This window comes from Rissa tridactyla, chromosome 9 (assembly GCF_028500815.1).
Source record: "Rissa tridactyla isolate bRisTri1 chromosome 9, bRisTri1.patW.cur.20221130, whole genome shotgun sequence".
NCBI lineage: Eukaryota > Metazoa > Chordata > Aves > Charadriiformes > Laridae > Rissa > Rissa tridactyla.
Window position 1 is genome coordinate 28,033,752 of NC_071474.1, and position 22,929 is coordinate 28,056,680.

The 22,929-nt window shown below is 42.2% G+C and overlaps 1 protein-coding gene across 5 annotated transcripts; it reads left to right on the forward strand.

Moving 5' to 3' along the window:
- Positions 1 to 332: 332 nt before the first annotated feature.
- On the forward strand, positions 333 to 22,773 carry LOC128914984 (P2R1A-PPP2R2A-interacting phosphatase regulator 1). Of its 5 annotated transcripts, XR_008468475.1 has the most exons (11): positions 342 to 757; positions 3,391 to 3,469; positions 8,182 to 8,238; positions 10,273 to 10,316; positions 10,396 to 10,450; positions 10,923 to 11,015; positions 11,575 to 11,663; positions 12,326 to 12,390; positions 13,438 to 13,534; positions 14,652 to 16,551; positions 21,063 to 22,773. XR_008468475.1 is itself a non-coding variant. In XM_054214740.1 (10 exons), exons 1-10 carry the CDS (start codon positions 642 to 644, stop codon positions 14,809 to 14,811), a joined length of 852 nt encoding a protein of 283 aa, XP_054070715.1. In that variant the 5' UTR covers positions 340 to 641; the 3' UTR covers positions 14,812 to 16,786. The 5 variants fall into 5 exon arrangements, 4 of the variants coding, with proteins under 4 accessions (XP_054070718.1, XP_054070716.1, XP_054070715.1 ...); XM_054214740.1 differs by lacking the exon at positions 21,063 to 22,773 and having other exon boundaries at positions 340 to 757; positions 12,329 to 12,390; positions 14,652 to 16,786; XM_054214739.1 differs by lacking the exon at positions 21,063 to 22,773 and having other exon boundaries at positions 14,652 to 16,786.
- The last annotated feature ends 156 nt before the right edge of the window (positions 22,774 to 22,929 follow it).

The window sequence follows — 22,929 nt, forward strand, 5'->3', positions numbered from 1 at the left end:
GTCTCCAGGCAGAGGGAGCCCCGGCCGCTGAGGACACCCGCCGCCGGCGGGCAGTCCGGCTGTCAGGCCGCGTCGTCACCTCACCTCAACGGCCGCCGCCCTGCCCTTCCATCCCGCCTCGCGTCTCCCAGCGATTTGCGGCTGTCCTCACCTGAGGGGCTCGGCGGGCACAGCAGCACCGGGACCGCCCCGGCCCACACGCCTGGCTGTCCGCTAGCCCGCCGGCAAAGAGCCCCGGGCAACCGGGCCGCGGGGAGGCTCTGCGCATGCGCCCCGCCGCCGCGGGCCCACCGGCTCGGGCCCGCCGTGGTGCATGCGCGCTGCGCGGTGGCGGGCGCGGGGTTGGGGGGTGTCCGGCCCTAGGCGCTCGCTCCCCGGCAGTGGGACTGCGAGCGGGGAGTTCGTCTGTCGGCGGGAGCGGCTGAGGGAAGGGGCCGTCCCCGGCATGGGGCGCTGCTGGGGCCGCCCCCCTCGGCGGGCCTGGCGCGCCCCCGGCCTCTGCCTGCGGCGCCGCCCGCGGGGCCTGTAGTGGCGGAGGCGGCGCGCCTGTCCGTGGGGAGCGGCGGCATGAGGAGCCGCGTCGGGCGGCGGCAGTGAATGGGCGTCGCGGCGTGGCGGGGGGAGCCGGAGGCGCCGCCGCGATGTCTCAGGAGAAAATGGAGCTGGACCTGGAGCTGCCGGCGGGGAGCGCCGCGGCGCCGGGCGACGGGGGCGGCCTGAGGCGATCGAACAGCGCCCCCCTCATCCACGGGCTCAGGTGAGGGCGGCCCGGCTGGCCCGCGGCCCAGCACCGGCGGGGCCCCGGCGGCGGCGGGGCCCGGGTCTTGGCCGGCGCTGTGCGGGGAGCGGGGTCCCCGGCCCGGGCCCGGGTGTGCGCTCCTCACCGCCCGCCCCGCGGTGGTGGTGTGGGGCGTGCGGGGGAAGGCGGTGCCGGAGCGGTGTGTCCCCAGCCGGGGGGGTTTAGGCGGGGTGTCCGCTGAGTGCGGAGGTGCCTCGGTAGACGCGCTTTAACTTTATTAAAACGGTTTGTTTTCATCTAGGTGCGCTGCAGGTTGTGTAGCTGAGAAACGTAGAGTGCGCAGGTTGCGGCCGTTATTATAGATAAAGTAGCGGTTTCTGACTTCTGTAATGCTTGACATTTGGTCCAAAAAAAAAAATCACCGCACTGTGTACGATTTCACCAGTAGATGCTTTCAGAAAAATTGGGTGAATTCGGTGAAGAACATAATTTCACAGGACCTTGAAAGATACATAAGTTTTACACTTAGTGTAAAACAATGTAGTCGTTCTGGAGTTTTACTGGACAATATTGACTTTGTTAGTATGGGAGTTGCCATCAGCCTGTGGCAGGTGGTATTTGCAAGGGTGGTCGGACGTTTTCCATGTGTTCCAGGTCCAGCTCTCCTCAGCTGACAGGGCAGACAGTGGTGGTCCCAGGCAAGGGCTAGGAGGAAAGCTCTCAGATGTGCATGAGCTCTTGTATGGTTTTGTGTTTGGGTGAATTTATGACTCGGAGTGCTGTTTCTTGCCTTCTCTGGGCTGTCACGAAGTTGGGAGATGCCCCCATCTGCTACATGGTGTGGCTGCCATCTGACTTCAGGGTGGTCCATGTGCTGCTACTAGTACTATGTCTGCAGTTCAGGAGAGCATATTGACAATAAATTTCACAAAAGATAGTAGAATACATGATAAGTACTTATTTTTTTTTCTTAAACTTCATGTTTCTGTCAGGAACTAGATATCAAGTGACAAAGAAATCTCATAAATCTTTTCTACCAAAATGGTTAATAATGCATTACAGTTCAGAGGAAATTCTAATTCTTGCCTATTCAGCCGTGATTTAATGTTAAGTGAACATAATTGGAATTCTTCTACATAATTATAATGAAACAACTATCAGTTTACATTTCCATGCAGTGTAGAAGTATCATGAATGCCGGTTGTTCCTCAGGGAGATTTCTGAGCAGGTAAACTAATCCTGTAACTGAGACGAGCTGTTTTTATGATCTCAGCCTTTTGTAAGCCTTTTGTTTCTTACAAACTGTGAGACCCTTGATTCTTTTTTTAAAAAAAAAAAAAAAAAGGAAAAGCAGCATCCCACAACCATGTTGGAAACAAATTATTTATTTTGGGACTTGGGCAGGTAGAAGGGTAAGTGTGAGCTCTTGCCTTGAAACTATGTATACAGAATGCATTAGGTGTTTATACAAATTACACTAAAATGCCATTGAACTAATTTGAGGTGATTGCAGTCATTTCCGTGTTCATTAGGAATTTTGCAGCAGAAAACTGTTTTTGCAAGATTGCAGCTCTTGGCAAGAAACGTCAGTTTTTCCCAGAATGGCTTTGTTGGGTAAACTGAAACGAAAGCTCTTGCTCTTGAACAGCTTGCCTTTTCTGCTCTGCCTCCTGTTTTGACTTCTTCATTAACAGATTTAGTAAGGAGCATGGAGAATGAGTTACCGTAGAGCCAGAGAACATTTTTAAGTGGAGATTTTAGATCACAGAAGTTACCTTTCATAGAACTTCGGATTCTTGTTTTCGCACCAAATAAAATTGATTTTTAATGGGAAATGTTAGAATTTTCTGTGGAAGGTACGTCTGAGATCTGCCGAGCTCTGGTGTTTTTGCAAGGGAGATTAAAGGTAAGGATGTTGTAGGGTAGGTTTTTTTTCTCTCCCTCTCTTCTCTTCTATTTAGCACTGAGTATTGGACTCAGCCTATATGTGTTACAGAATTATTCCAGCCTGTTTTCTCCATGCAAACCCTGGGTTTCAGGATGTCCTGTTGGTGTTGGGTTTGCCTACCAACCAGTACACTTACACTAAAAAGGAGTTGTAGGTGTTGGCCTCAGTCAGTAAATCTCACCTCTGTGCATCACGTTATGGGTCCCTTAAATTTCTCCAGTTCCACCGCCTATCAAATGGCAACTCTTTGATCTCTAGTGAGTGTAAACTGAGTGAAACTTCTTTGAAAAGTGTAAATGATGTCTGGTCATTTGTACTTGATGTTTTAAAGGAAGAGAGTCAATGCATTCTTCTTGGTGAAACCACAGTGTTATGCCTATTCTGTTGGCTTTTATTTCACAGTATAAGCTTTGCTTATTTTTTTTATTTATGGCTAGATAAAAGCTGTCTAAAACAGTTTTTCTGGAGACTCAATATGATTAGTTAAAGTCATCAATTGAAGTAGCTGGGACTTGGGGGAAGAGCAATTTGGTTTCCACTCTCTGCCAACAAGCTAGAAGAGTTCTTACATACCTGTCTCTCAAGTGCTTTGTCTTGAAATGATATATAGCTGTCATAGCATTTGACACTGAGTTTATATTAAGAGGTGCTTTTTGATAGGAAGGAAATGGCTTTTGCATTTGACAAGTGTTTCTTTTCACAGCGATAATTCACAGGTGTTCCAGGCTAACGTTTTGCGCACCCGTCGGAACAGCACCACAGTTATGAATCGTCATAGTCTGGTAAGAAAACTATTAGACCAACCGCATTAGGTCCAAATTAGAAGTGTGCAAACAGGATTAAAGAAGAAAATTAGATGGCAGTCTGTGAACCTAATACCACATGTTTTCAGAAACAAGGCTCTAGACTGTGACATTAATATGCTGTAGCTGTAGTGAAATGTTATTTATAAACCATTTGGCCTTGGACAGTACTTATATTTCATTGTGATGATAACTTTGTTTATAAAATGCAAGCAGATGTTCTAAGACAGAGTAAGAAAGATAATTCATGAGGAGAACTAATTACATAGATGTGTTGTTCAGTAACCAGCATGCTAATCATTTCTGATTTTTTTTTTTAAAAGTATAGTGATATTCTAATCTTAAATTGTCTTTTCTATAGTGATGACAGAATAGACCCTTGTAATCAACAACTAATATAACAAGATATAACTGATAGACCATGAATCTTGAGGCTTCCAGGATGAATGATTCTGTATCTCTTAGAGACATTCATTTGTGATTTCAACTTTTGTCAGACTTCTGTTATTGCAATTCCCTAAATCTGAATTTTTAAAATATTAATCTAAACCCAGAGAAAATACTGCATATCTTGTGTTTTGGTATCATACAAATTGTGGTAGAAGGGTGTGATTTTTGACCGATTTAGAACACCTGCACAGCACCACATAGACAGGATGGTTTGCTAACCCTAAAGTGTTAGGGTGCATGGGGTAGTTATTTCCTCTAACCAAAAGGAATTTTTGCTCAGACTTTCACGTATAACCAGAAATGTAACTTTTCCCCTAAGAAAGCCTTAAGAAACAGGTAGACAGAAGATAACATCCAGCTGCATTCAGTTGATTATTAATGTTTTGGAAAAACTAAGCCATGTTGGGGTGGGAGGGGAGTAGTATCAATTTATTTTTAAACATGGGAAACAAAGTCCCTGTAATGCTAACAAAATTATCCTGATTTTCTTAGTTACCTTTCGAAGATGCTCTAGAAATAATTTGTTAGCCCCACGTTAATGGTTGAAGAATACTGCACTCCTGTTTTGCTCACTGATGCCCCTTAGCTAAAATTCTGTTTTAAAATCAGGACAGACAACTACTTCAGCAAAGGTTTGCATCTGTAACAGACCAGGATACTTATGTGCAAGTCTAGAAAGACTGGTGGAAAAGCTTTTCTCCTGCTAGGGTATAAAACCCCATAGAATGCTTTATGGTAAAGATTTCTTTAAACAGTAGTCTCTTTCTTCATATATATTTTTAGGGTGGCAGCTTAGGGTAAATTTGTTTATGCTTGTGGTCAGACAAAAGGAGAAACAAACAAAGGCAAAAGCTCAGTTTATTGTGTTTACTTCTTGAAGGTTCTCTGTTGTTGGGCAAAAAAGATACTAATTTAGATGTGTTACGCTGAACTCTCTGGGAAGCAGGAGCTAGCTCACTGAGGGGCTACCTCTTCTGGCTGCCCCTAATAGACATTGTAGTCTTCTGGGCTGAACCAGTGTTCCCGTCTGCATGGGACAATGTTCCTAACTATTCACCTCACCTGAAGGTTGTTAAAAAGCATCCTGAAAGTTAACTTTCTTCTTTACCTCCAGCTGACCAGGTGCTGGCAAAATATAATTGAAATTGTACTTATGCTGAAATCAAGTGCTCCAGTGACTCCATGGACAAGGACTGCCGTGTCCATTTTGAAATATTTCTTTGAATTATGGGCTGTTTTTTGGTTCTGTTGAAGATGGCAGGGAAGATGAAATGAGAAAGGAACTTAGACGTTATCTTATCCTTCCGTGGTCTTAAACCAGGACCATTGTAAAAATAATTAAACTTTCAACGTTAAGGATCCTAAGCAACCTCACCTGGCATTCTTGCTATAGTGAAGTAGTAAGTGTAGTTTTATGATGTTAGAGATATTCTAAGGGGCTCGATGCCATCTATTTTGCTGATAAAGTGTACTTTTAAAACCACAGTTTGTATAATAATACTAATATATAATAATATACAGTAAATGTATAATAAAACTAATCCAAGTTTTATTGCAGTGTAAGATCTTACTACAGAGAGTGAAAAGATTCAGTAAGTGACTGAAACTTTATTAATTTAGTGTTGTAAGTACAGATAAAATTTTATGTTTTATTAATGTAGTGGAAAAAATTTGTTTAGTATTTGTCTAATCTGTGTTGTGTTCACTGTCACGGGAACGATGGAAGTTGCTAAAATGCTTTGAAAACTGAAGGTCGTGTTCTGTCTAGCTCTATCTTCAGGGCTGTTGGGGTTGTCCCAGTTGCTCAGCTGAATTCTAAATCTTTTTATTTTCTGAGTAGCTTCTCCAAGTCTCAGACTCTCCAGCTCTTTCATAATGATGGCTACAGGGGCAGCTATGCCGTTTTGGCTGGGTCTTAATCTGCAGTTTCCTGATGCTACATGTAGCTGCCAAGGAAGGGTCAGCTAGGCCCAGTATCCACTCTTTATTTCCTTGCAGAAGATATCAGTGGCATCTAGCGAGTAAATGTTTTGGTGGGTTTTGTTTTGTTTGTCTGTTTGGGGGTTTAGTTTTGTTGTTTAAGCAAAGCATTTTAGTCTGTGGTTAGATGTTTGGGTACTATTTCAGCAAAAGTTGATTTTTTTTTTAATTTTTTTTTTTTTTTTTTAAAGCCAGGTAAGTTGCCTGTTTGGTTCAGCGGGGCCCCAGCGATGTTTGTGTTGGCAGCAGAGAGGGGGCACTGCAGGGACAGCAGTGGCAGGGCAGAGGCAGCAGGGGCAGGTGGCTGCTGGCTGTGGCTGTGCTGCCTGCCAGACTGGCTCTGCCGAAACCTTACCTGCAGTGAAAAAGTTTATCTAACGTACTGGAGAAGGGAGCAAGGGGAAGCTGTTAGACTGTCACGAGGAAGAGAAATAGTTTATGATGTTCTTCATTAAGCTTTGTGCTTTCTTAAGATGCGGGAGATTTAAGTAGCATGATTTTAACAAATGTGTTGTCTGCTTTAGCAAGCATCCTTTAAAAGGGACCGAGGCTTCTGATAGTTTCTTGTTAGAGTTAAATCAAAGGACTACGAACAGGGGAAAAGTGAGTGTTCAGCGTTGACAAAGCAAGGGTCGTGACTTGTTAGAGACGGGATGTAGGACCCTCAGAGTTAATGGATTTAGTTAGTGCATTAGATCCCGCAGAGGAACACTTTAACTGTCTTTTTATAATTTTTATTTTACCCTGCAAGCTGCTGGTTTCGTATATATTCTACTAATGTCAGACCTTAAAGAATGTGGATCATAGTCATAAAATTAGAATATGATGAGTGGAACAAACGCATTTCTACCATGGAGTGGCAGAGCGAATAGGCAGGAATGTACTATTGTCCAGATACTTTTCTCTATGTGAGAATCAAGGTCAGCTCAAGGTCCATACTGGCTGGTACAGCTTGGAGGAATTTTTATTAGGTGCACAGGATTTTGGGGAGCCCAGTATAATAGTAAAGCTGACCTAAACTGGACTTCAGAAGTGGCAAATCAAGACATTATAGCCGTTAAGCTTTAGTAGTATATATTATGATGACTAAATTCTGGCACAAAGGTGACATCCTCTGTGTGAGTCTGATAGGCTAACGTCTATGGTGAGAAGAAGGGTGTGATGTCTTGATGTTTGTTTTTTTAGAGGGAGGATTTTGGATATATGAAGCATTAATAGTCGGTGATAACTTACCGGCTGTGAGGCAGCAAAATCTTTGTATTCTCCCTGGCACTGAGTAGAAGATGGCGCAGTAAACGGTTAACTGAATGTTTTTTAGTTCCCCAACTTTAGCATAATGAAAAGCTCTAGGAACGTTTTGTGAAGCGGATGAAGCCTCATACTGCATAAAGTATATAAACGCTTAGTAATAATGCAAACTTTACTTGCTGAATATGCATCCATTTTAAAAAAAAAATTGTTTTTTGGAGGGGTTGTCAGCTTACAGAGAAAAAGTTAAACCTCTGTTCAAAGCTTTAGCTTTGAATTTTTCATCGCTGAATGGATTATGACAAAAGTCAACTGAGGGTCAAACATTTGAGGGATGGGAAATATATAAAAGGAAATTATATTTTGAGAAAATAATAACTTTTGAATACTTGCTTTTGAGGATGCAGTTTTAGATCACAGCATTCCAGTGAGATCTTGATGCAAAACTGACCATTTTTAGTGACATCCTCTTTGATTTCACCTGAATCAGTGAAGCTCTTGAGAAACCATAGGGAAAGTATTTACCTCTTTGCTAGCCTTCTGATAGCTGTTGGTTTTTTAACCCGTCAAAGTACTCATTTATAGGCAGACAACAATCCAGGAACCTTTTTGCACAATGTGACGTTTTGGCTTTGTATTTTTAAAGGATCTATTGGGGACCCTTCTGGATCACTTGAAAATGAAAATATTTATGCAACCATATATATTAAAGGTGGTGGTGTGCTAGTTAAAAGCAGCTTCCTTCTGTGGAGAAGGCTGTGAGTTCTAGTTGCCTGGAAATGAAGTGAAAGCCAGGCTGATACCACTCAGCATCAGTGAGCAAACAATGCAGTATAAAATGAAAATACATATTACCATGTCATTGCATGTAATTAATGTAGCTTGTGCATAGTGAGATTGTTATGAAAGAAAAAAAAACATACATTTTTTAGTTTGGGATACCACTGTAAAGTGGTTCCCACCCTTCTGTAGTTTCTAAGTGTGTTTCAGTTGTATGTGGCTTTGTTTTGCAGTTTGTGCCATCATCTCCCATCCGCATTCCTAGCAGCCGTCTTCATCAAATCAAACAGGTAAGCACAGATTCTAATTTTTTTTTAATTTTACATTTTTTTTATAGGCGGTTGGTTTTTTTCCAGTTCATGTGTAATGTCCTTCAAATGCCTACAGATTTTACTTTGAAACTGTAGTAGAGAGTCTGCTGCACTCTATCACTTCAAGGTGTTTTCAAAAGTAAAGGCTGTATCTCGTCTGCAGAGTTCTGAATTTCATAGAGTAGATCTTACAGTGAGAAGGAGATTTGAGCAGGAAGAGAAATCTTAAAATGGACATTTTAGAAAGGAAACCTTTAATGTAAACCCTTAGGGTAAAGTTTCACCAAGTTTTTGGCAGCAGTGCCAGCGTAAATATTCAGGGCCAATAACAAAGTGTTCCTTAACTTGTGTTGGCACAAGACTGTTGTGCAGCCAGAAAATGACCTGGATGAGGAAGTGCTCTGGCTGAAAAATAGTTTGGACTCTTCTGGCGGGGCTATTTTTCATCTGTGTAATTTTCTTATCCAGATCACTGTACTTGGGCTGTCACAGCATGAGCAGGGGGGGAAGGGCACCCGAGCAAACACTTTGGGAGGGTGGGAGGGTGGCAAATATCTGAGCAGGCTTAAATAGCACTGCTACCAGAAAACAGACCGCAGTCTGGAGACTCAAGTTTTAAAATCAACAAGCTCAAACTCTTGTGGCTCCTCCATTTTACTTGTTGACTTTTTTAACGGTAGAATCTTTATAAAAGTAGCTTGAAGATGCTTGATATATTTTTTTCTATAATTTTTTTTTAGCTTGCTAGTTTTCAATGGCTAGGCTTCATTTTTACAGGGTGAAAAGTTAAGAAAACAATTAACGCTTTGGACAGCATTTTCAGGGTATGATGTCTGAAGTGATGGAAGGCACTTCTGCTTCCCATCTCAGATATTTAAGATGCATGCATAGTAATCCTGAAGAAAATAACTGCTTGCTTGCATTATGTAAATAATTTACTGGCCTGAAGAGACTCTGAAGCACTCAGGTGACTTGTAAAGCTGTTTTTATCAGCATAAAAAAGCTTAGGATTAATGTCTAAATGTGCTGAGAACAAGGGAATGAACTGCTGTGGTTCTTTTATATTACATGAAGTAAAGTTTGATAAGTCAATTTTTTTGGGAAAATATTTCTGTATTCATCCTTGTTCCATACATTTATTAAAGCAAACAGTGATGTTTCCTAATTTGTGTTTCATCTTTAATTTGACAAGTTGAAATTCCATGTCCTGTATGCTTACTGGCACAGATGGGAACCTGTGTTTCCATTTCTGTATTTCTGATCTCTTTCAAATCTTAGCAAATAATCACACAGTTGAATCATGTTAATAAGACTCTTCCTACATATGACGAAGATTGTGAAGATGTTTAGTTGAACTTTTATTCTTGAACTGGACTGAATTAGGGAATCTACTAATTTACTCAACCGACTGGACGGTATACAGTTAGTTTTAAGGGAGGGTGAATACCTGAGGGGATCGAGTCAAGTTTGCACTTTAACTTGGTGTTAACGTTTAGTTTAATTTTACTCCTTTGGTCCATTTTAATAATGTTTTAGAAAAAAAGACTATTGCAGATGAGATGCTGACAGTCTGGTTAGTTACTAATACATAGAATGAGGTAAGGATCCAGTTGTGCCTTCGAGAATTATCTGTACTAGTTTCCAGTATCTGTATTTTCTATTATCTGTACTAGAGAGCATAAAGATACTCTAGCACGTGCAAAACGTTTGGTTTGTATTATCATTGTTCAGTTTTGTAACCACCTCTTGGATACCAATGAAAATAAAAAAGCTGCTTGAGAAACAACCAACTCCCATAAGTGCTTCTCGTGAGATGGTCTCTCTTGCTACTTCTCTTTCCCATCCTCTCCCCCTCACTCCTTTTCATGTCATGAGAGATTGAGGTTATTGTGGCTTAACCAAGTTGAATTAAATTTTTTGCATACTGAAGTGAAATTAAATGAGCTTTTCTCATTTGCTGTAGCAAAGCTTTTTTCTTTTTTGGTCTTAATTTTTCATCTGTGAATCTTTTAGGAAGAAGGAATGAATTTGATGAACAGAGAAACAGTACGTGAAAGGTAAGCTTTAAGGCAAATTGGAATATTTAATGCAGTCTTCTATGAGCCTGGGACAATGCATTTCTTTTCTTCTTTATAGAGAAGTGCAAGTAGCAATGCAGATGAGCCACTCATGGGAGGAGAGCTTGAGCCTGGTAATGCATTCATGCTTTAATTTGTGTTTCTGTGATCAGTATCAGGACACTAGAGACTCTCTCATGTCAACATTTTCTTTTATAGTTTGACCTACAATTAAGGTGTTAGTATATCACTGCTTTTGATCAGCAATTTTTCATGCTAACAAGGCATAGAATTCTCAGTTGTTCAAGGATACCTGTGGGTTCCTTGGGCTGGTATGTCAAAAGAAGACTGCATGGGTGTCTGCCTGTTCAAATTTTCTATTTTCTTCCATGTTCTGATGCTCACCATGTAATGTTTAAGGCTTTTTGTTTGTTCGTTTTTGTGTTTTGGTTTTTTTTTTTTGTAAAGTGTAAGCTCATAGATGGCTACGTAAAAATTGTGAAAATGATGGAGGATAACTTTGGAATCATACTCGATTCCACACCAATCAGTCCTCTTCATGTTAAGGTACTAGCTGATAAGATTAATTATGTGTAATATTTGCAGAGCGACAATGATTTTGAAAAATCATCATCACCAAAGCAAGTAGACTTTGTCCCAGTTTCTCCAGCTCCTTCACCTACCAGAGGAATAGGGAAGGTGAGCAAAATGTGGTAACAATAATTATATCTTGAGTAGTGCTAAATAAATTCAACCAAATTAGTAGCAAGAGGTTAAGCCACCTGCTCCTTTCTGCCTCAGCTGCAAACAAGAAACTAGAGAGTAAACAAAAAAACCCTAAAACCCCAAACCAGAAAATACCAGCTAGCAGTTGCACATCTTGCGGATGTGAATTTCTGTGGAGTGTTTGACTGTTAATCTGTGGTTAGTAAACCTTATTCTTTATTTGCCTTCCTCTTGGAATAAGAGGAGGGGGCATACGTTCTTATTTTATGAACCATAGTCTGTTTAACCAGGTTATGGTGAAATAAATCTTTGTCAACTTGCATATATTCTGCATGAAAATGGAATCTGTCCCACTTTTAATTTATTTTTTTTTCTCAGTAACAGAAAGTGCTATGTCAGTATACCCAGCTGTATTGACTGGTTGATTAAATTGGTAGCAGGTTGCTTATTTACCTGCGATAAGGATCGGTTGTTACCATATGAGTGTGATACAGTGTTTATACTTAAATAACACAAACTGTTTTGCTCTCAGCAATGTTTCTCACCATCTTTGCAAAGTTTGGTGAGTAGCAGTGGATTACCTCCAAGCCCCAGCCCAAGTCCAACAAGGCGATTTTCGAGGTAAGTACCAGATCGTATCGGTAATAGCGAAGTGGCACAGCTTGTTCACAGTAGGCTTTTGAAATACCAGAATCTTTTACGTACATAATTGATTTCTGACCACAAATAACAACTTTGTATGCATGTAAAATTCAGATTTTTACAGTGCTCTAAAATATTTGTTAAAATGCTCGTGTCATAGCATTGGGAAAGTGGGCTGCACTGTGGGATCTGTCTTCTTAGTGTAGTCTCTGTTGCTCTTAATCACATCTAAAGTAATTGACTTGAGTTCTAAGGGGGGAAATAAGCCAAACAAGCAGATTCAAGGTTTGTTACTGATTCTGGTTTTAGTTGCATTGGATGTTTTTCTGAGTGATGTGGACATACAATTAAATTTTATTAGGCCCTAACAGTTTAGCAAAGTGTAGCCTGTCAGCTGAGATCTAGTCAGTTAGACTGTCTCAGCTGTGAAATAATATGATTAAACTTTTTCTGTTAAGATCTTTTTTCAGGGGGGAAAAAAACCCACAACAAACCCCTTACTTTGGAAAAGCTGTTTTAATGCCTGTTTTCTCAGTGCTTTCCACTTAGTAGTTTGTTGTCTGAATGTCTTCTGATTCTTTACACGTTTTTAGGCTTTTTTTAGTAATGGTGATATCAGTATAGCATATGCCTTCTCTTAGCAGGAGAAGCCAGAGTCCAATTAACTGCATTCGACCAAGTGTTCTTGGCTCAATAAAAAGAAAAGGTACAGTATTTGGTTTTGGCTAATATTATAAAGTTAAGACCTTGGCGTAATTCGTATAGCTTTCCTCATAATTCTGTTCAATTGGCTGATGCTTCAAAGAGTGACTAGAAATAGATGGTATTACAGATGACCAAATAAATGGAACTGTTTGTAGGGATAAAACAGACAAATAGATAAATTACCTCTTACTATTCTGTAAAACTAATAGTTGTTCTGTTCTAATGCCTCCCCATTGCTGTAGTCATATAGATCTGATAAGAAACTACCGTAACTGGCTTAACAAAACAAGGAATACAACTATTGGTGTATTTCGCAAATAGAAAAATTCAAAGTCCTGACTAACTGAAGCGCACAGGTACTGTGGATTTAAAATCACTCTTCAAAACCAAAAACTGATGCAGCGACCTGGTAGACACCTTACAGCTTTATTGGGAAATGTTACTATATCTTCCTTTTTCTTCAAGTTTAACTCCTGGTTATTCTGTTGCACCTGTGTTTAATTCTTCTTGCTTCACCATTGTAACAGAACACTTCTGGCTCTGAGACAGCTTTTTAAAATACTTTTATCTGTCATTGCCTATTTAAGCATGTATCTGTCCCCTCTTCTTCTGGTGTATTTGGAAATCAAAGTCAATATATAAATTTATTGATAACCCTGGACTTTGTTTTTATTGATTGCAAGAGGAAAGCAAGTTTTCCTTATTCTTGCATTGTCTACTTCAGCGGAGCTAGTCCTAGCCAGTGAACTGATTGCTGAATAAACTGTACAAAAAAGATTATTCTTTGCTACTGAAGAATGAAAATCTGATATCTAAACCTCAGTTCATAACTCACTAAACTTTCCTGGAGCTTGGACTAAAATGTTTCCAAGAAATAGGCAGCCTTTAAAATCTCAGCATCGACCTTCTATGTTTTATGTATAAAATAACACTCAACCTATTGTAACAAGTTTGAACCTCTATTCTGTTTGCTCTGTAGAAGCATGTTGAAAGTAGATTTTCATTTAAATGAGTAGTAATTTTTATCACTCCGTATCTCTTACCAAAGGTGTAACAGAGATGGAAGATCACCCAAAAAGGTTATTCCAAGGATCCACCCACATGCTTACCCCTGAAGTGTCACATCAGGCAGACCTTGGGGGATGGTAAATGCTCTGCTATTTATTATGTCCATTTCATCAGAAGCACCACAAGTCTCTTTTCATCTACTATTGATCATGCTTGAAGTTGGGTTTGTCTTTTATTTTATTAATACAGACATCCTGTAATTACACAGCACCAAAATGATCACAATAAACAGGCAATTTTACAATTTCTAGGACTGACTGTTAACGTGTCACATGTATGGGAGTTGAGCGTGTTTAGGAAAAGATACCTCATGGCTGGCAGTTTTTGGAGTCTAGTTTCAAGTTGCAATCAAATGTGAATGCTAATGCTTGTGGGTGGATTGGGGTGTCTTCTTTTTTTTTTCCTTGCTCTTAGTCACATAGCAAAATCAGTCTGTCTGACCCTCCCTGCTGGGAGGAGATAAAAAGTACTAGGTTGAAAATCGTAACGACTTGAAATAGCAAGGGATTTTGATTTAGCATTTTAGTCAAGAGGTTAATAATACACAGGGTGTGCCCACACAGCTATCAAGACAGGGTTATTCACAGTACGTTTGTCCTTTTTGCATCTCTCAGAGCTGTGCACAAGGTTTGAGCCCACTGCAGTGGCAATAATAACATAGAGGTTTTAAAAGTGCTTTAAAAACATCTCTCTTTTGTACGCCCTATTCATAGCAGGCATAGCAGTGCAGGTTCAGTTGCTGCATCTTGCTTTAGGAGATGGTCATTTTTAAAAACGTTGATGCTGTCGCTGATGCTAGATCACCTATCTGTATTTCGTGTCCTGTGAAATATGTAGTGAATGGTACAACTGAAGCATGTAGAGTTTATTATCAGCTCCCCTGATCTCTGGATGTACGCTAGCCTGGGACTTTGTAGGAGATGGGGTGAAGCTTGCCATGAATTGCTCAGCCCGATGCTTCTAGTCTGTACACCATTTCTGGTGAGCTGAAGGAGAAAATGGGCAGCACGTTCTCTGTTTGGAAGTGAGTGCAAGGTTTGCAAGTGACTGCAAGACTCAAATCATAGGGCTTTCTGTTCCTTCGAAGGTATACATTTGTTTTTAAAATGGCTTTATAATGAATGGAAGCTAGTATTTGAAGCTTACCAGAATGAGTACCTCATTTCTCATACCTTGCTGTTACTCTGCTTTCAGTCTGTCGTCACACGCTCTTGATGACACCAGAAGCAGTGCAGGCTCTTCCTGTGACTCACCAGCTGAAGTCGGCACCAGCACAGACTCTCCAGTCTCACTTTCTGACTCCAGATCTCCTTTTTTACCAGTAGATCTTACGGCTAAGTTACCTATTAATTGAGAAGCAGAAGTCTGCTAACGGACACCAAGAAACAGGCTGGATATCAATGAGACTTTGTTGTGTGTAACTGATTCTGTTCCTCATAGGAACTTTCAGAAATGTCATTATTTCTAGAAAACTTCCAGAATAGTTCCTTGAGGAGGAATTCAGGTTTCTAGTGATGAGTATGACATTTACTAAAATACAGTAAGCATTTGAATTGCAAACATATTTGATGCTGACATCGGAGAGCAAGCTGGTGATTTGCAATGGATATCTTCGTGTTGGCATAAGTTACAAATACTGTGTGTACGTTCTGCTTGTGGAAGACTTGGCTTTCCATCAGCCAGGAGGCAGAGTCCTCGCTAACATAACGTGGTGCTTATGTCGTAGCAGATAACTTCCAGATTTGTCCTCAGTCTGAAACCAATGAAGCAGCTTACTAATTTGTTGTTATTCCCCGAGTGTTAGGTATTTATATTTTCTGTTCTTCATACGAAAGGGGGAATATTAGGGGGCAGGAATTGATTCTTGTGTTCTGTTCTGATTGGCTGTTAATCAGTTCTGTGTTCTAATAGATGTCAAAAGAACAAACTGGTGAATTGTCAGCTTAAATTTACATGTTGGATTTTATTCATGATCATGACTGCTGTTGTGACTAAATCCAAATTAGGTGTGGAACATTCTTCTGGATTTTTGTATTGGTTTTTTTTTTTTTCTTCCCCATTTAGATGAAGTATTAGAGGGGTAGATGCTCTGTTAAAGGTCTTTTAATAGGGAAAAATAGTAATAATGTTTGGAACAAACATTAAATCCTGAAGTTTTAGTATTTAGTACTTCAGAAGTACATTATTTTAACAGACAGTATTGGTCCTCATTTATGACTTTTGTTGGACAAATACAGTGAGGAATCTTGAATGCCTTTTTACAGGCTGAGGCGATCAAACGTTTAATCTTCTCATGTCACTTTCTTAAACAGTGGCATCCAGTTACTTCTGCCACTCAAAACTTCAGATGCTGATTGGAAGCCTAGAATTTGGTCATCTGAGATGTTCTGGGATTCTTGTACTATGTTTGAAAAGTCAGTGGGTTGAGGCATTCTGAGCAACTCTGAAATTCCCCAAACAGGAGGAAAAATCTGCCGAGCCTGCCGTAGAGAACTGTTTCAGATTTTCTAGTGGCAACCTCTTGTTGGTTGTTGACTCTTGTGCAATTGAACTTCCCCAGCTAGGTCCCCGTTTGTACGTGTGTACGCGTCTGTACTGTGTGGTTTCAAGCCTTCTCTCCAGAGAGGTTTATAATGAAGCAAAATGGATTCTTTTTAAACACTAAAACTTTGTAACGTGTCATAAAGTGAGAAAAGTATGGAAACTTCCTCAAGTAGGAGAAAAGCTCATGCTATATCTGTTGTGGAAGAACCATATGGATGAAGCTTTCAACAACAGCAGCCATCAAAAGTGGAAACGGACGACTTGGAGTGCAAAGACCTGGTGACCTGAGGACCAATGACCAGTTTCTATATGTCCTTATTGTAGAAAGAAAATAGAATCTATTTAATAGTTTTACTCAGTTCAAGTAAGATATGACGTGGTATACTTCTGATTTCATTCCTCTTAAATTATTGTAATAGTCAACTTCCTGATTGCAGGTTTTTTTTCTCAATTCAGGCTGCCCTTCGTCCCTGTGGCAGATGGACAAGCTCATGTTTAATGGCTGTTTGCTCTCTCTCTAACATGGCATAGTTTTGTTTCGCAATTTCAGGTATGTGCCAAAGAGTTGCTGTGCGTTCACTCTTGCGGTGAGGGCAAGACTTTTTTTTTTTTTTTTAATCTTGCTTATTTCTTAAGAATGAACCTCCTGGTGTTTCTTCCAGTCTTTTATAAAAGATGCATCAGTAGAGGGGTTTAACAGTTGCGTGTGGGTCAACTTGTCTCTTTTCTGTTGAATATTTATGCTATTTTTCAAATAAGTGCCAATAAATGGAAAAAGAAACGTGCTTTGTTGTTTCTGCACTTTGTTAGAGAGGTTTTCACCATTCTTGTTTTCATCTGTGATTAAATGTTTCTAAATCGGAATACCTACTGTAACCCACTTCCACCCGGTCTAGTTTACATTTAGGTTGGCCTTAAAATCTGTGGCAGACTTTCTGTTTTCCTAACGCAATGCTGTCTTAACGTTCTGTGACAGCTCTAGGAAAACCGAAGAATAAACCCAAACATTTTCAAAAGACTTTAATAGCTAAACGTGTCCCTGGTTTTGTACCTAGAGGAAGCCATGGTGAAACAGTTCGGAATATGATGCCCCAGCGGGGCTGGTGGGCAGGACTGCGGCTCGTATCTCTTGGGAAGAAGTGGGGAGTCTTTGTGGTTTGCCTCGATAGGGCAATTAATGCTGTTGGAGGGGAGAGAAATAGTTACACATCCGCAGTCCTTCCCTTCCCTGCTTTTTGCAAAACAGAAATCGCTTTGAACTTGTGGAAAAAGGCATCTCAATTTCTTGTCCATCCATGTCATCGAGAAGCTGCAGTTTTGCGCCCTGGAGTCAGGAGAGGCGTATAGGGTTTTTTTTCCACTGAAATGAAATATTAGATTTTGGAACAAAATTACCCTGCAAAATATGTATCCGGATTCAGGGAATGAGGGTGTTACACAATGCGCATAATCAACCCTGTACTCACATAGTGACTCATGCTCTTAGTATTGCCTCTAGTTTACGAATGCCCCATTTACTCACGAACAATGGATACTGAAGCTTTGCTTGATGAAGTGTCGTGGTTACGGGACTATTGCATGGGACCTTCCTTAACTGATCTGAGTTCATATTACAAGTGTCTATGCCTTTGTCTTCCTCCGAGAAGAAATGGAATCACAGAATGGCTCAGGTTGGAAGGCACCTTGAAGATCATCCAGTTCCCAGCCCTGCCCTGGGCAGGGACACCTCCCACCAGACCAGGCTGCTCAGCTGCCCAAATGGGCAGCTTGCTTGTCTCAGGCCATACTGGAAGTATTATGATCACGTGTATTTTCTATTTTTTTTTTTTTGAAGAATAGTATATAAGTATATATTATTACATATAAATTCTTTTTATTCTGCAGCTCTTTCAGGGCACACGGCTGTTTCTCTGCGGGATTCTGCCACTCCTCTGGGATGGCACCCTTCCAAAGTTGCGCTTGTGATGGGCACTTGATTGCTCTGGTTGCAAACTATGCTGGAGGATTTGTTGGCGGTTAAATCGGGTCTCGGGCCAGCGTGTCTTCCTTGACGACTGAGAGGTGTTTTTCTTCCTTCCACCTTCTCCAGAATGACATAGTTGCCGAGGGAACATTGATAACCGTGCCAGTGCTCAGGGGGGCTGTATTTTTGGAATGAGCGCTTCGGTGGTTACTGCATTTAGCAGAGGAACAGATACTTCACGCTACAAGAGAGGTACAAATGCCAGGAAAAACGAGCCTGTGCATCAGCCAGCTGAACTTGCTGGGGTCTTCCCAGTGTTGTCAGCGAGCCAATTGAGCCGAATACTCAGCTGAACAGCTGCCCGCTGCCCTCCTGGGATTCGTATAATTTAATCCTAAATTTGTTCTTTTCACCTTTCTTCAAAAAGCTTGAGTGTAAACAGTCACCAACCCGTACAAATGGAACAGATCTCCAAAATCTTGTCTTGGTGGGAGACTAAGATAATTCCATTTATGAATGTTTAATGTGGTTCTAATATTAGTGCCGTAGTTGCGAGTCCAGCCCTGCGGTGGTTGTTTGCTGGTGGGGTGAGGGCAGGAGTGACCTCGAGTGCCGTCAGTGAGCGTCCAGCTTGGGAACAGCTTGTGCATTTCTCAGCAGGACTCGCTGCAGAAATGTTCACTTTATGCTGTTGTGTTCTTGCATATGTTGGGAGTCGTAACTCGTTTACTTAAAATAGAGATCATCAAGAGTCATAATTAAAATGTGAGAGCTCTTCATATCCTGTTTTCAGCAACCTTTCTCATCACCAACTGCCAGATGGAGTTTAGGTTGATCCCTCTTCTCCTGGAAGCACCCAGTTAAAATATTTGTAAATGTAATTGAATGTTTACAGCTACAGTAAATAATTAAAACCTTATCAATCCAAAGAGGAGCGCTTGGCTTGCAAGACTCCTTCTCAATAGCTGCATGCAAAAATTGTCACCTCACAGTTTGATTTGGTGGTTGTTTCCTAAGGGTGTGTCTTGGATGGGTGGATGGTTGGTTGACCTGTAACAGATTTTTCCCATTTCTGTGTATTTGGTACGTGCATCCTTGTTTGATAGATTGAGCCCAGGTCTTGGTCAGGAGGTGCCTTTCCTCTGGCACAGGGGGATCCAACCTTCCCCACACCTAAAAGCCCCAGACCCCATGTCCATGCTGGAAGGGAGAGATTGCTTCCCCTGGTGGGCCTTTGTGGTAGAAGCATGAGAGAGGAGGGGGAAAAAAATAAACGACTGAAGGAGAATAACCTTGTTTGACTTTCAGTAGCTGGCTTGGGAACAGAAACTTCAGAGGGGGGAGGAGGTGAGTGCATTTAAACCAAATCCAAACACGGCCTCTTCATGCCTACGTGCTGGGTCCCCCGTGTCTCTCAAGGAACTGGTGAGACTTCCCTGTTCCCATGAAGGTTCCTCAGATGAGTCCGGCATTTATCAAATGTAAAATTCTTCTAATGGTTTTTCTTCTTTTCCTTGCTTCATAAGAGCCTTGTAAAACGCTGTTATTTAAGGCTTCCTTCTGTGATTAATAATGGCATGTAAATGTTTACATTTTGACGGATGTCAGCTTAGGTAGAAAGAGCTGCTCAAGTGGGAGAAGTTGTTGCCGAAGGTATTAATCTTGGGTTCTCAAGATTAGGTGGTTCTCGTTACTTTCTCCTCTCGTTTGGAGAAAAATCAAAACCACGATGTGCATCATGCATTGAGTTTTGTGGCACAGAAGTAGCGTATTCTCTTGTCTTTCAAGGCAAGACTTTCAAGTCTTTTAGATCGGGCTGTGTGGCACTGAAATTGCTGCGAGAGGCTTCCTGCTGAAAATAAATCAAGACCCTTTCACTTCAGCAGGAGGTTTTGATTTTGGAGATTCCTGACAGGTTCCTGATGGAAAGGTACTAAGGCGTTTGGTGATGTTGATGGAACATGGGATTCCAGAGCGTTACTGCAGTTTTATTTGTCTCCCGACGGTGGTTTCCTGTTCTTGCTCATTAAATGCCTTGATGTTCATACCTCAAGCCACCGAGAGCATCTGCAGTTTCCTAGGGAAGAATGCTCTCGTGTTGTTACTTACAAAATTGCATTTTGTTATTGTAAATTGTGTTGTTAATCCCTCCCTTTTTAATTGTTGAACATGGATTTAAGTTCCACTACAGACTCTTGGTTCTTTTATTCCATGTCTTTGATAAGCATTGTATCAGTCATCTTTGTTCTTTCTTGGTATCCCTTGTTCTGCTGGGATGAGGATGGTGGCAGTTAGGTGGGTCTGAATTGATGTTCCACAACCGAGGCATTCCAGGGAGCGCGTTCCTCGGGTGGGCCGTGCTGCCCTTCCTCCTCCGGTGAGGAGACCATCCGCTGCTTTGATGGTGCTGCTGCCATCTCGGTTGTGCTCTTGCTTAAATCATTCCTTTGCAGAATCTCTGCTGTTTCAGAGACCAGCGTGCGTTACTTTGCCTGCGTGTAATTCCGCGTTCTATTGTCAGCCCGGTTATACGGCTTTGCAGATTTTCAGGGGCTGGTCTGCACTAGCTGCAGGTGATTATCTAAAGTAAACAGCCAGTTAGCGTACAGCAGAGCTTCTGCAGGGTTCTCTTCTATAGGAGACAAAAATAGACCAAAAAGCGGGTGTATCCCCTTACCTGGCTTTAGCTGTTACACCGTGAGTGTCACCTGCCTGTTTTTATACCTCCAATACTTTCTGAGGGTACACGGGTTCTCTAGACTCCTTTCATGTCCACATTCGCTATCTTTAAACGGCTCTTGCTGGACTGTGTAGCGATGGTTTCCCATTTCTTTGCTAGTTCACGTGGAGTGGTACTAAGCAAGTGATACGCTGCCGGCAGCTTCTCTCCTTCAGCGGCTTCGGTCTCCATTTCCTCAGGCAGCCAGCTGCGCCTACGAGGAGGATCCCCATCGCCGGCACCGTTACCTTTGGCTGCGTCTCCTTCAGCCCTAACGGGAGATGGTCCCTTCTCCAGCACGACCGTCAGGAGGCGAGTGCCCCATTTCACAGGGACAGAGGAGAAAACCTTTTTTTTTTTTTTTTTTTTTTTTCTACAGGCACTCGGCCCAAGTGTCTGCTCGCAGCTGGGCGGGAGGATCACATACCAGGGTTGCTCGGCCCCGTGTGCTTTCTGTCGCAGTCTGGTCCCTTACTACGTCTCTCCTTGGCCAGGAGGGTCTCGCACAAGTAGAGAGGGCAAAGTACCTGACCAGGAACTCAATTTCCCCCCTGGCAGAGAAGGCAATTCAAGGTTTGGTGGTTTGTTTGGTTTTTTTTTTTTTTTTTAAGACCTCCTGTACAGCTTGGTCCCTGAATTTTGAGGTTCAAATACCACTTTGCACCTGAGAATTTTCTTTCCTGGAAACAAAGCATTCCTGGATCCGCTTTATGGGCTCCAGCAAGTTTCCTTCTGTACTCTTGCCCTACCAGGGGATGGATTACCAGCGCATGTAAGTCTTAAGTCTGAGATTCACACGCCTGACAAAGGAAAGGGGTGATGGAACGTGGCAGCCGGAAGGAGAGCCAGGTATCTTAAATGTACGTTAACAAGGGCTAAAATACGGTGATTTATTGCCAAACCTATTTGGCGGCCTCTTTCCAGTTTAGGCTTGTTGGTTATCAGATACTCGCTACATGTGAATGTAAAATGAAGTATCATACTTTGACAGTTCTTAGCTGGTTGATTCCAGGAAGGATTTCTATGCTTCATTGCTGAAGGCACAGTTCTGTGCATGGGCTTCTCTTGGAGCTGCCACAGATGCCACCGTGAAGCTGTTTAAAGAAGAGCAGCAGCGACTGTTTCCATCTGCAGCACGCTCGGAGCAGCTCAGCGTTTCCCTGGCAGGGACCGGCTCCGCTTCCAGGTGATCTCAGCCTCCTCTGCCGTCTCGGGGGGCTCCGTTGCCTGCGATCCCTGGGGAAAGGAACCCATCAGCTGAAAGCCCCGTCCGTCCCTGGAGCTCTGAGACAGTTACACTGCATCTAGTGTAGTCCGAAGCTTTCTGCGATTCACTCCTTTAGCGAAAACAGGGAGGTCTAAGCATTTGCTGATCCAGATGAGAGCAAACACCTAGAGGAGGTCACGTTCCGAGCCTACAGCTACCAGCAGTGACGCTCGTGACAGCGATCTCGGGAGCATCGCTCGTTTGCGGTATTGGTGCCACAGCGACCGCTGGGTAAACAAGGTGATGGTTTCTGCGGGGTGATCCTAAAGCCCTCCCAACTCTCTGCTGAAAATACTTTCCCGTTTCAAGGAAATGACTGTTTTGTTTGTGTTAACAGTCAGGAATGGGAAATGACGTGAACACTTAACTGTTTTTCCGGGTGTTTTTAAGGGGAGGCAGATTCAGTGTCTCGGGTGTTATTTCCAAAGGCTTTCAGTGTTTTCCATAACCCTGTTAAGCGCTAGAGGGGTGTGTGTGCATATATATATACATGCATCAGAAAATATAAATCTTGCATATCCACCTAGTAAAATTTTACTGGTGTCTCCCTGTGAGCGCGTGGTAACGCGATTTGATACATTCCCCCTCCCAGTGCTGAACTGAAACTCTCCTCAGGTCTTGTTTTCCCACTGCTGGAATAATTCTGCGATGATAGTGTGTGCGCTGTAATCTCCCTGAAGTAGAAAGAAGTCAAAATTGACGTCTGTCACGCTGATTTTGCCCAAGCACCAGTTTTATCTGCATCTGCTGCGTTCCGCTGCGCGTTTAATCTTTGTTATCGGTGCGCCGCTCCTCGCTTGCCCTTGAAAAAGGAATGGGCCGATGTTTTAGGTGCTGATAACTTTTTGTTACTGATTTCTTTGGTCAAGGTGGTTTTTTTTTTTAAACAAATCGCTGCTCTTTAAGTCCCTTGACACCAAGCGCTGGGGACGGGGGGGTGGACTCTGCTGTCTTGTCTCTCTCCCCACAAGCCGTGCGT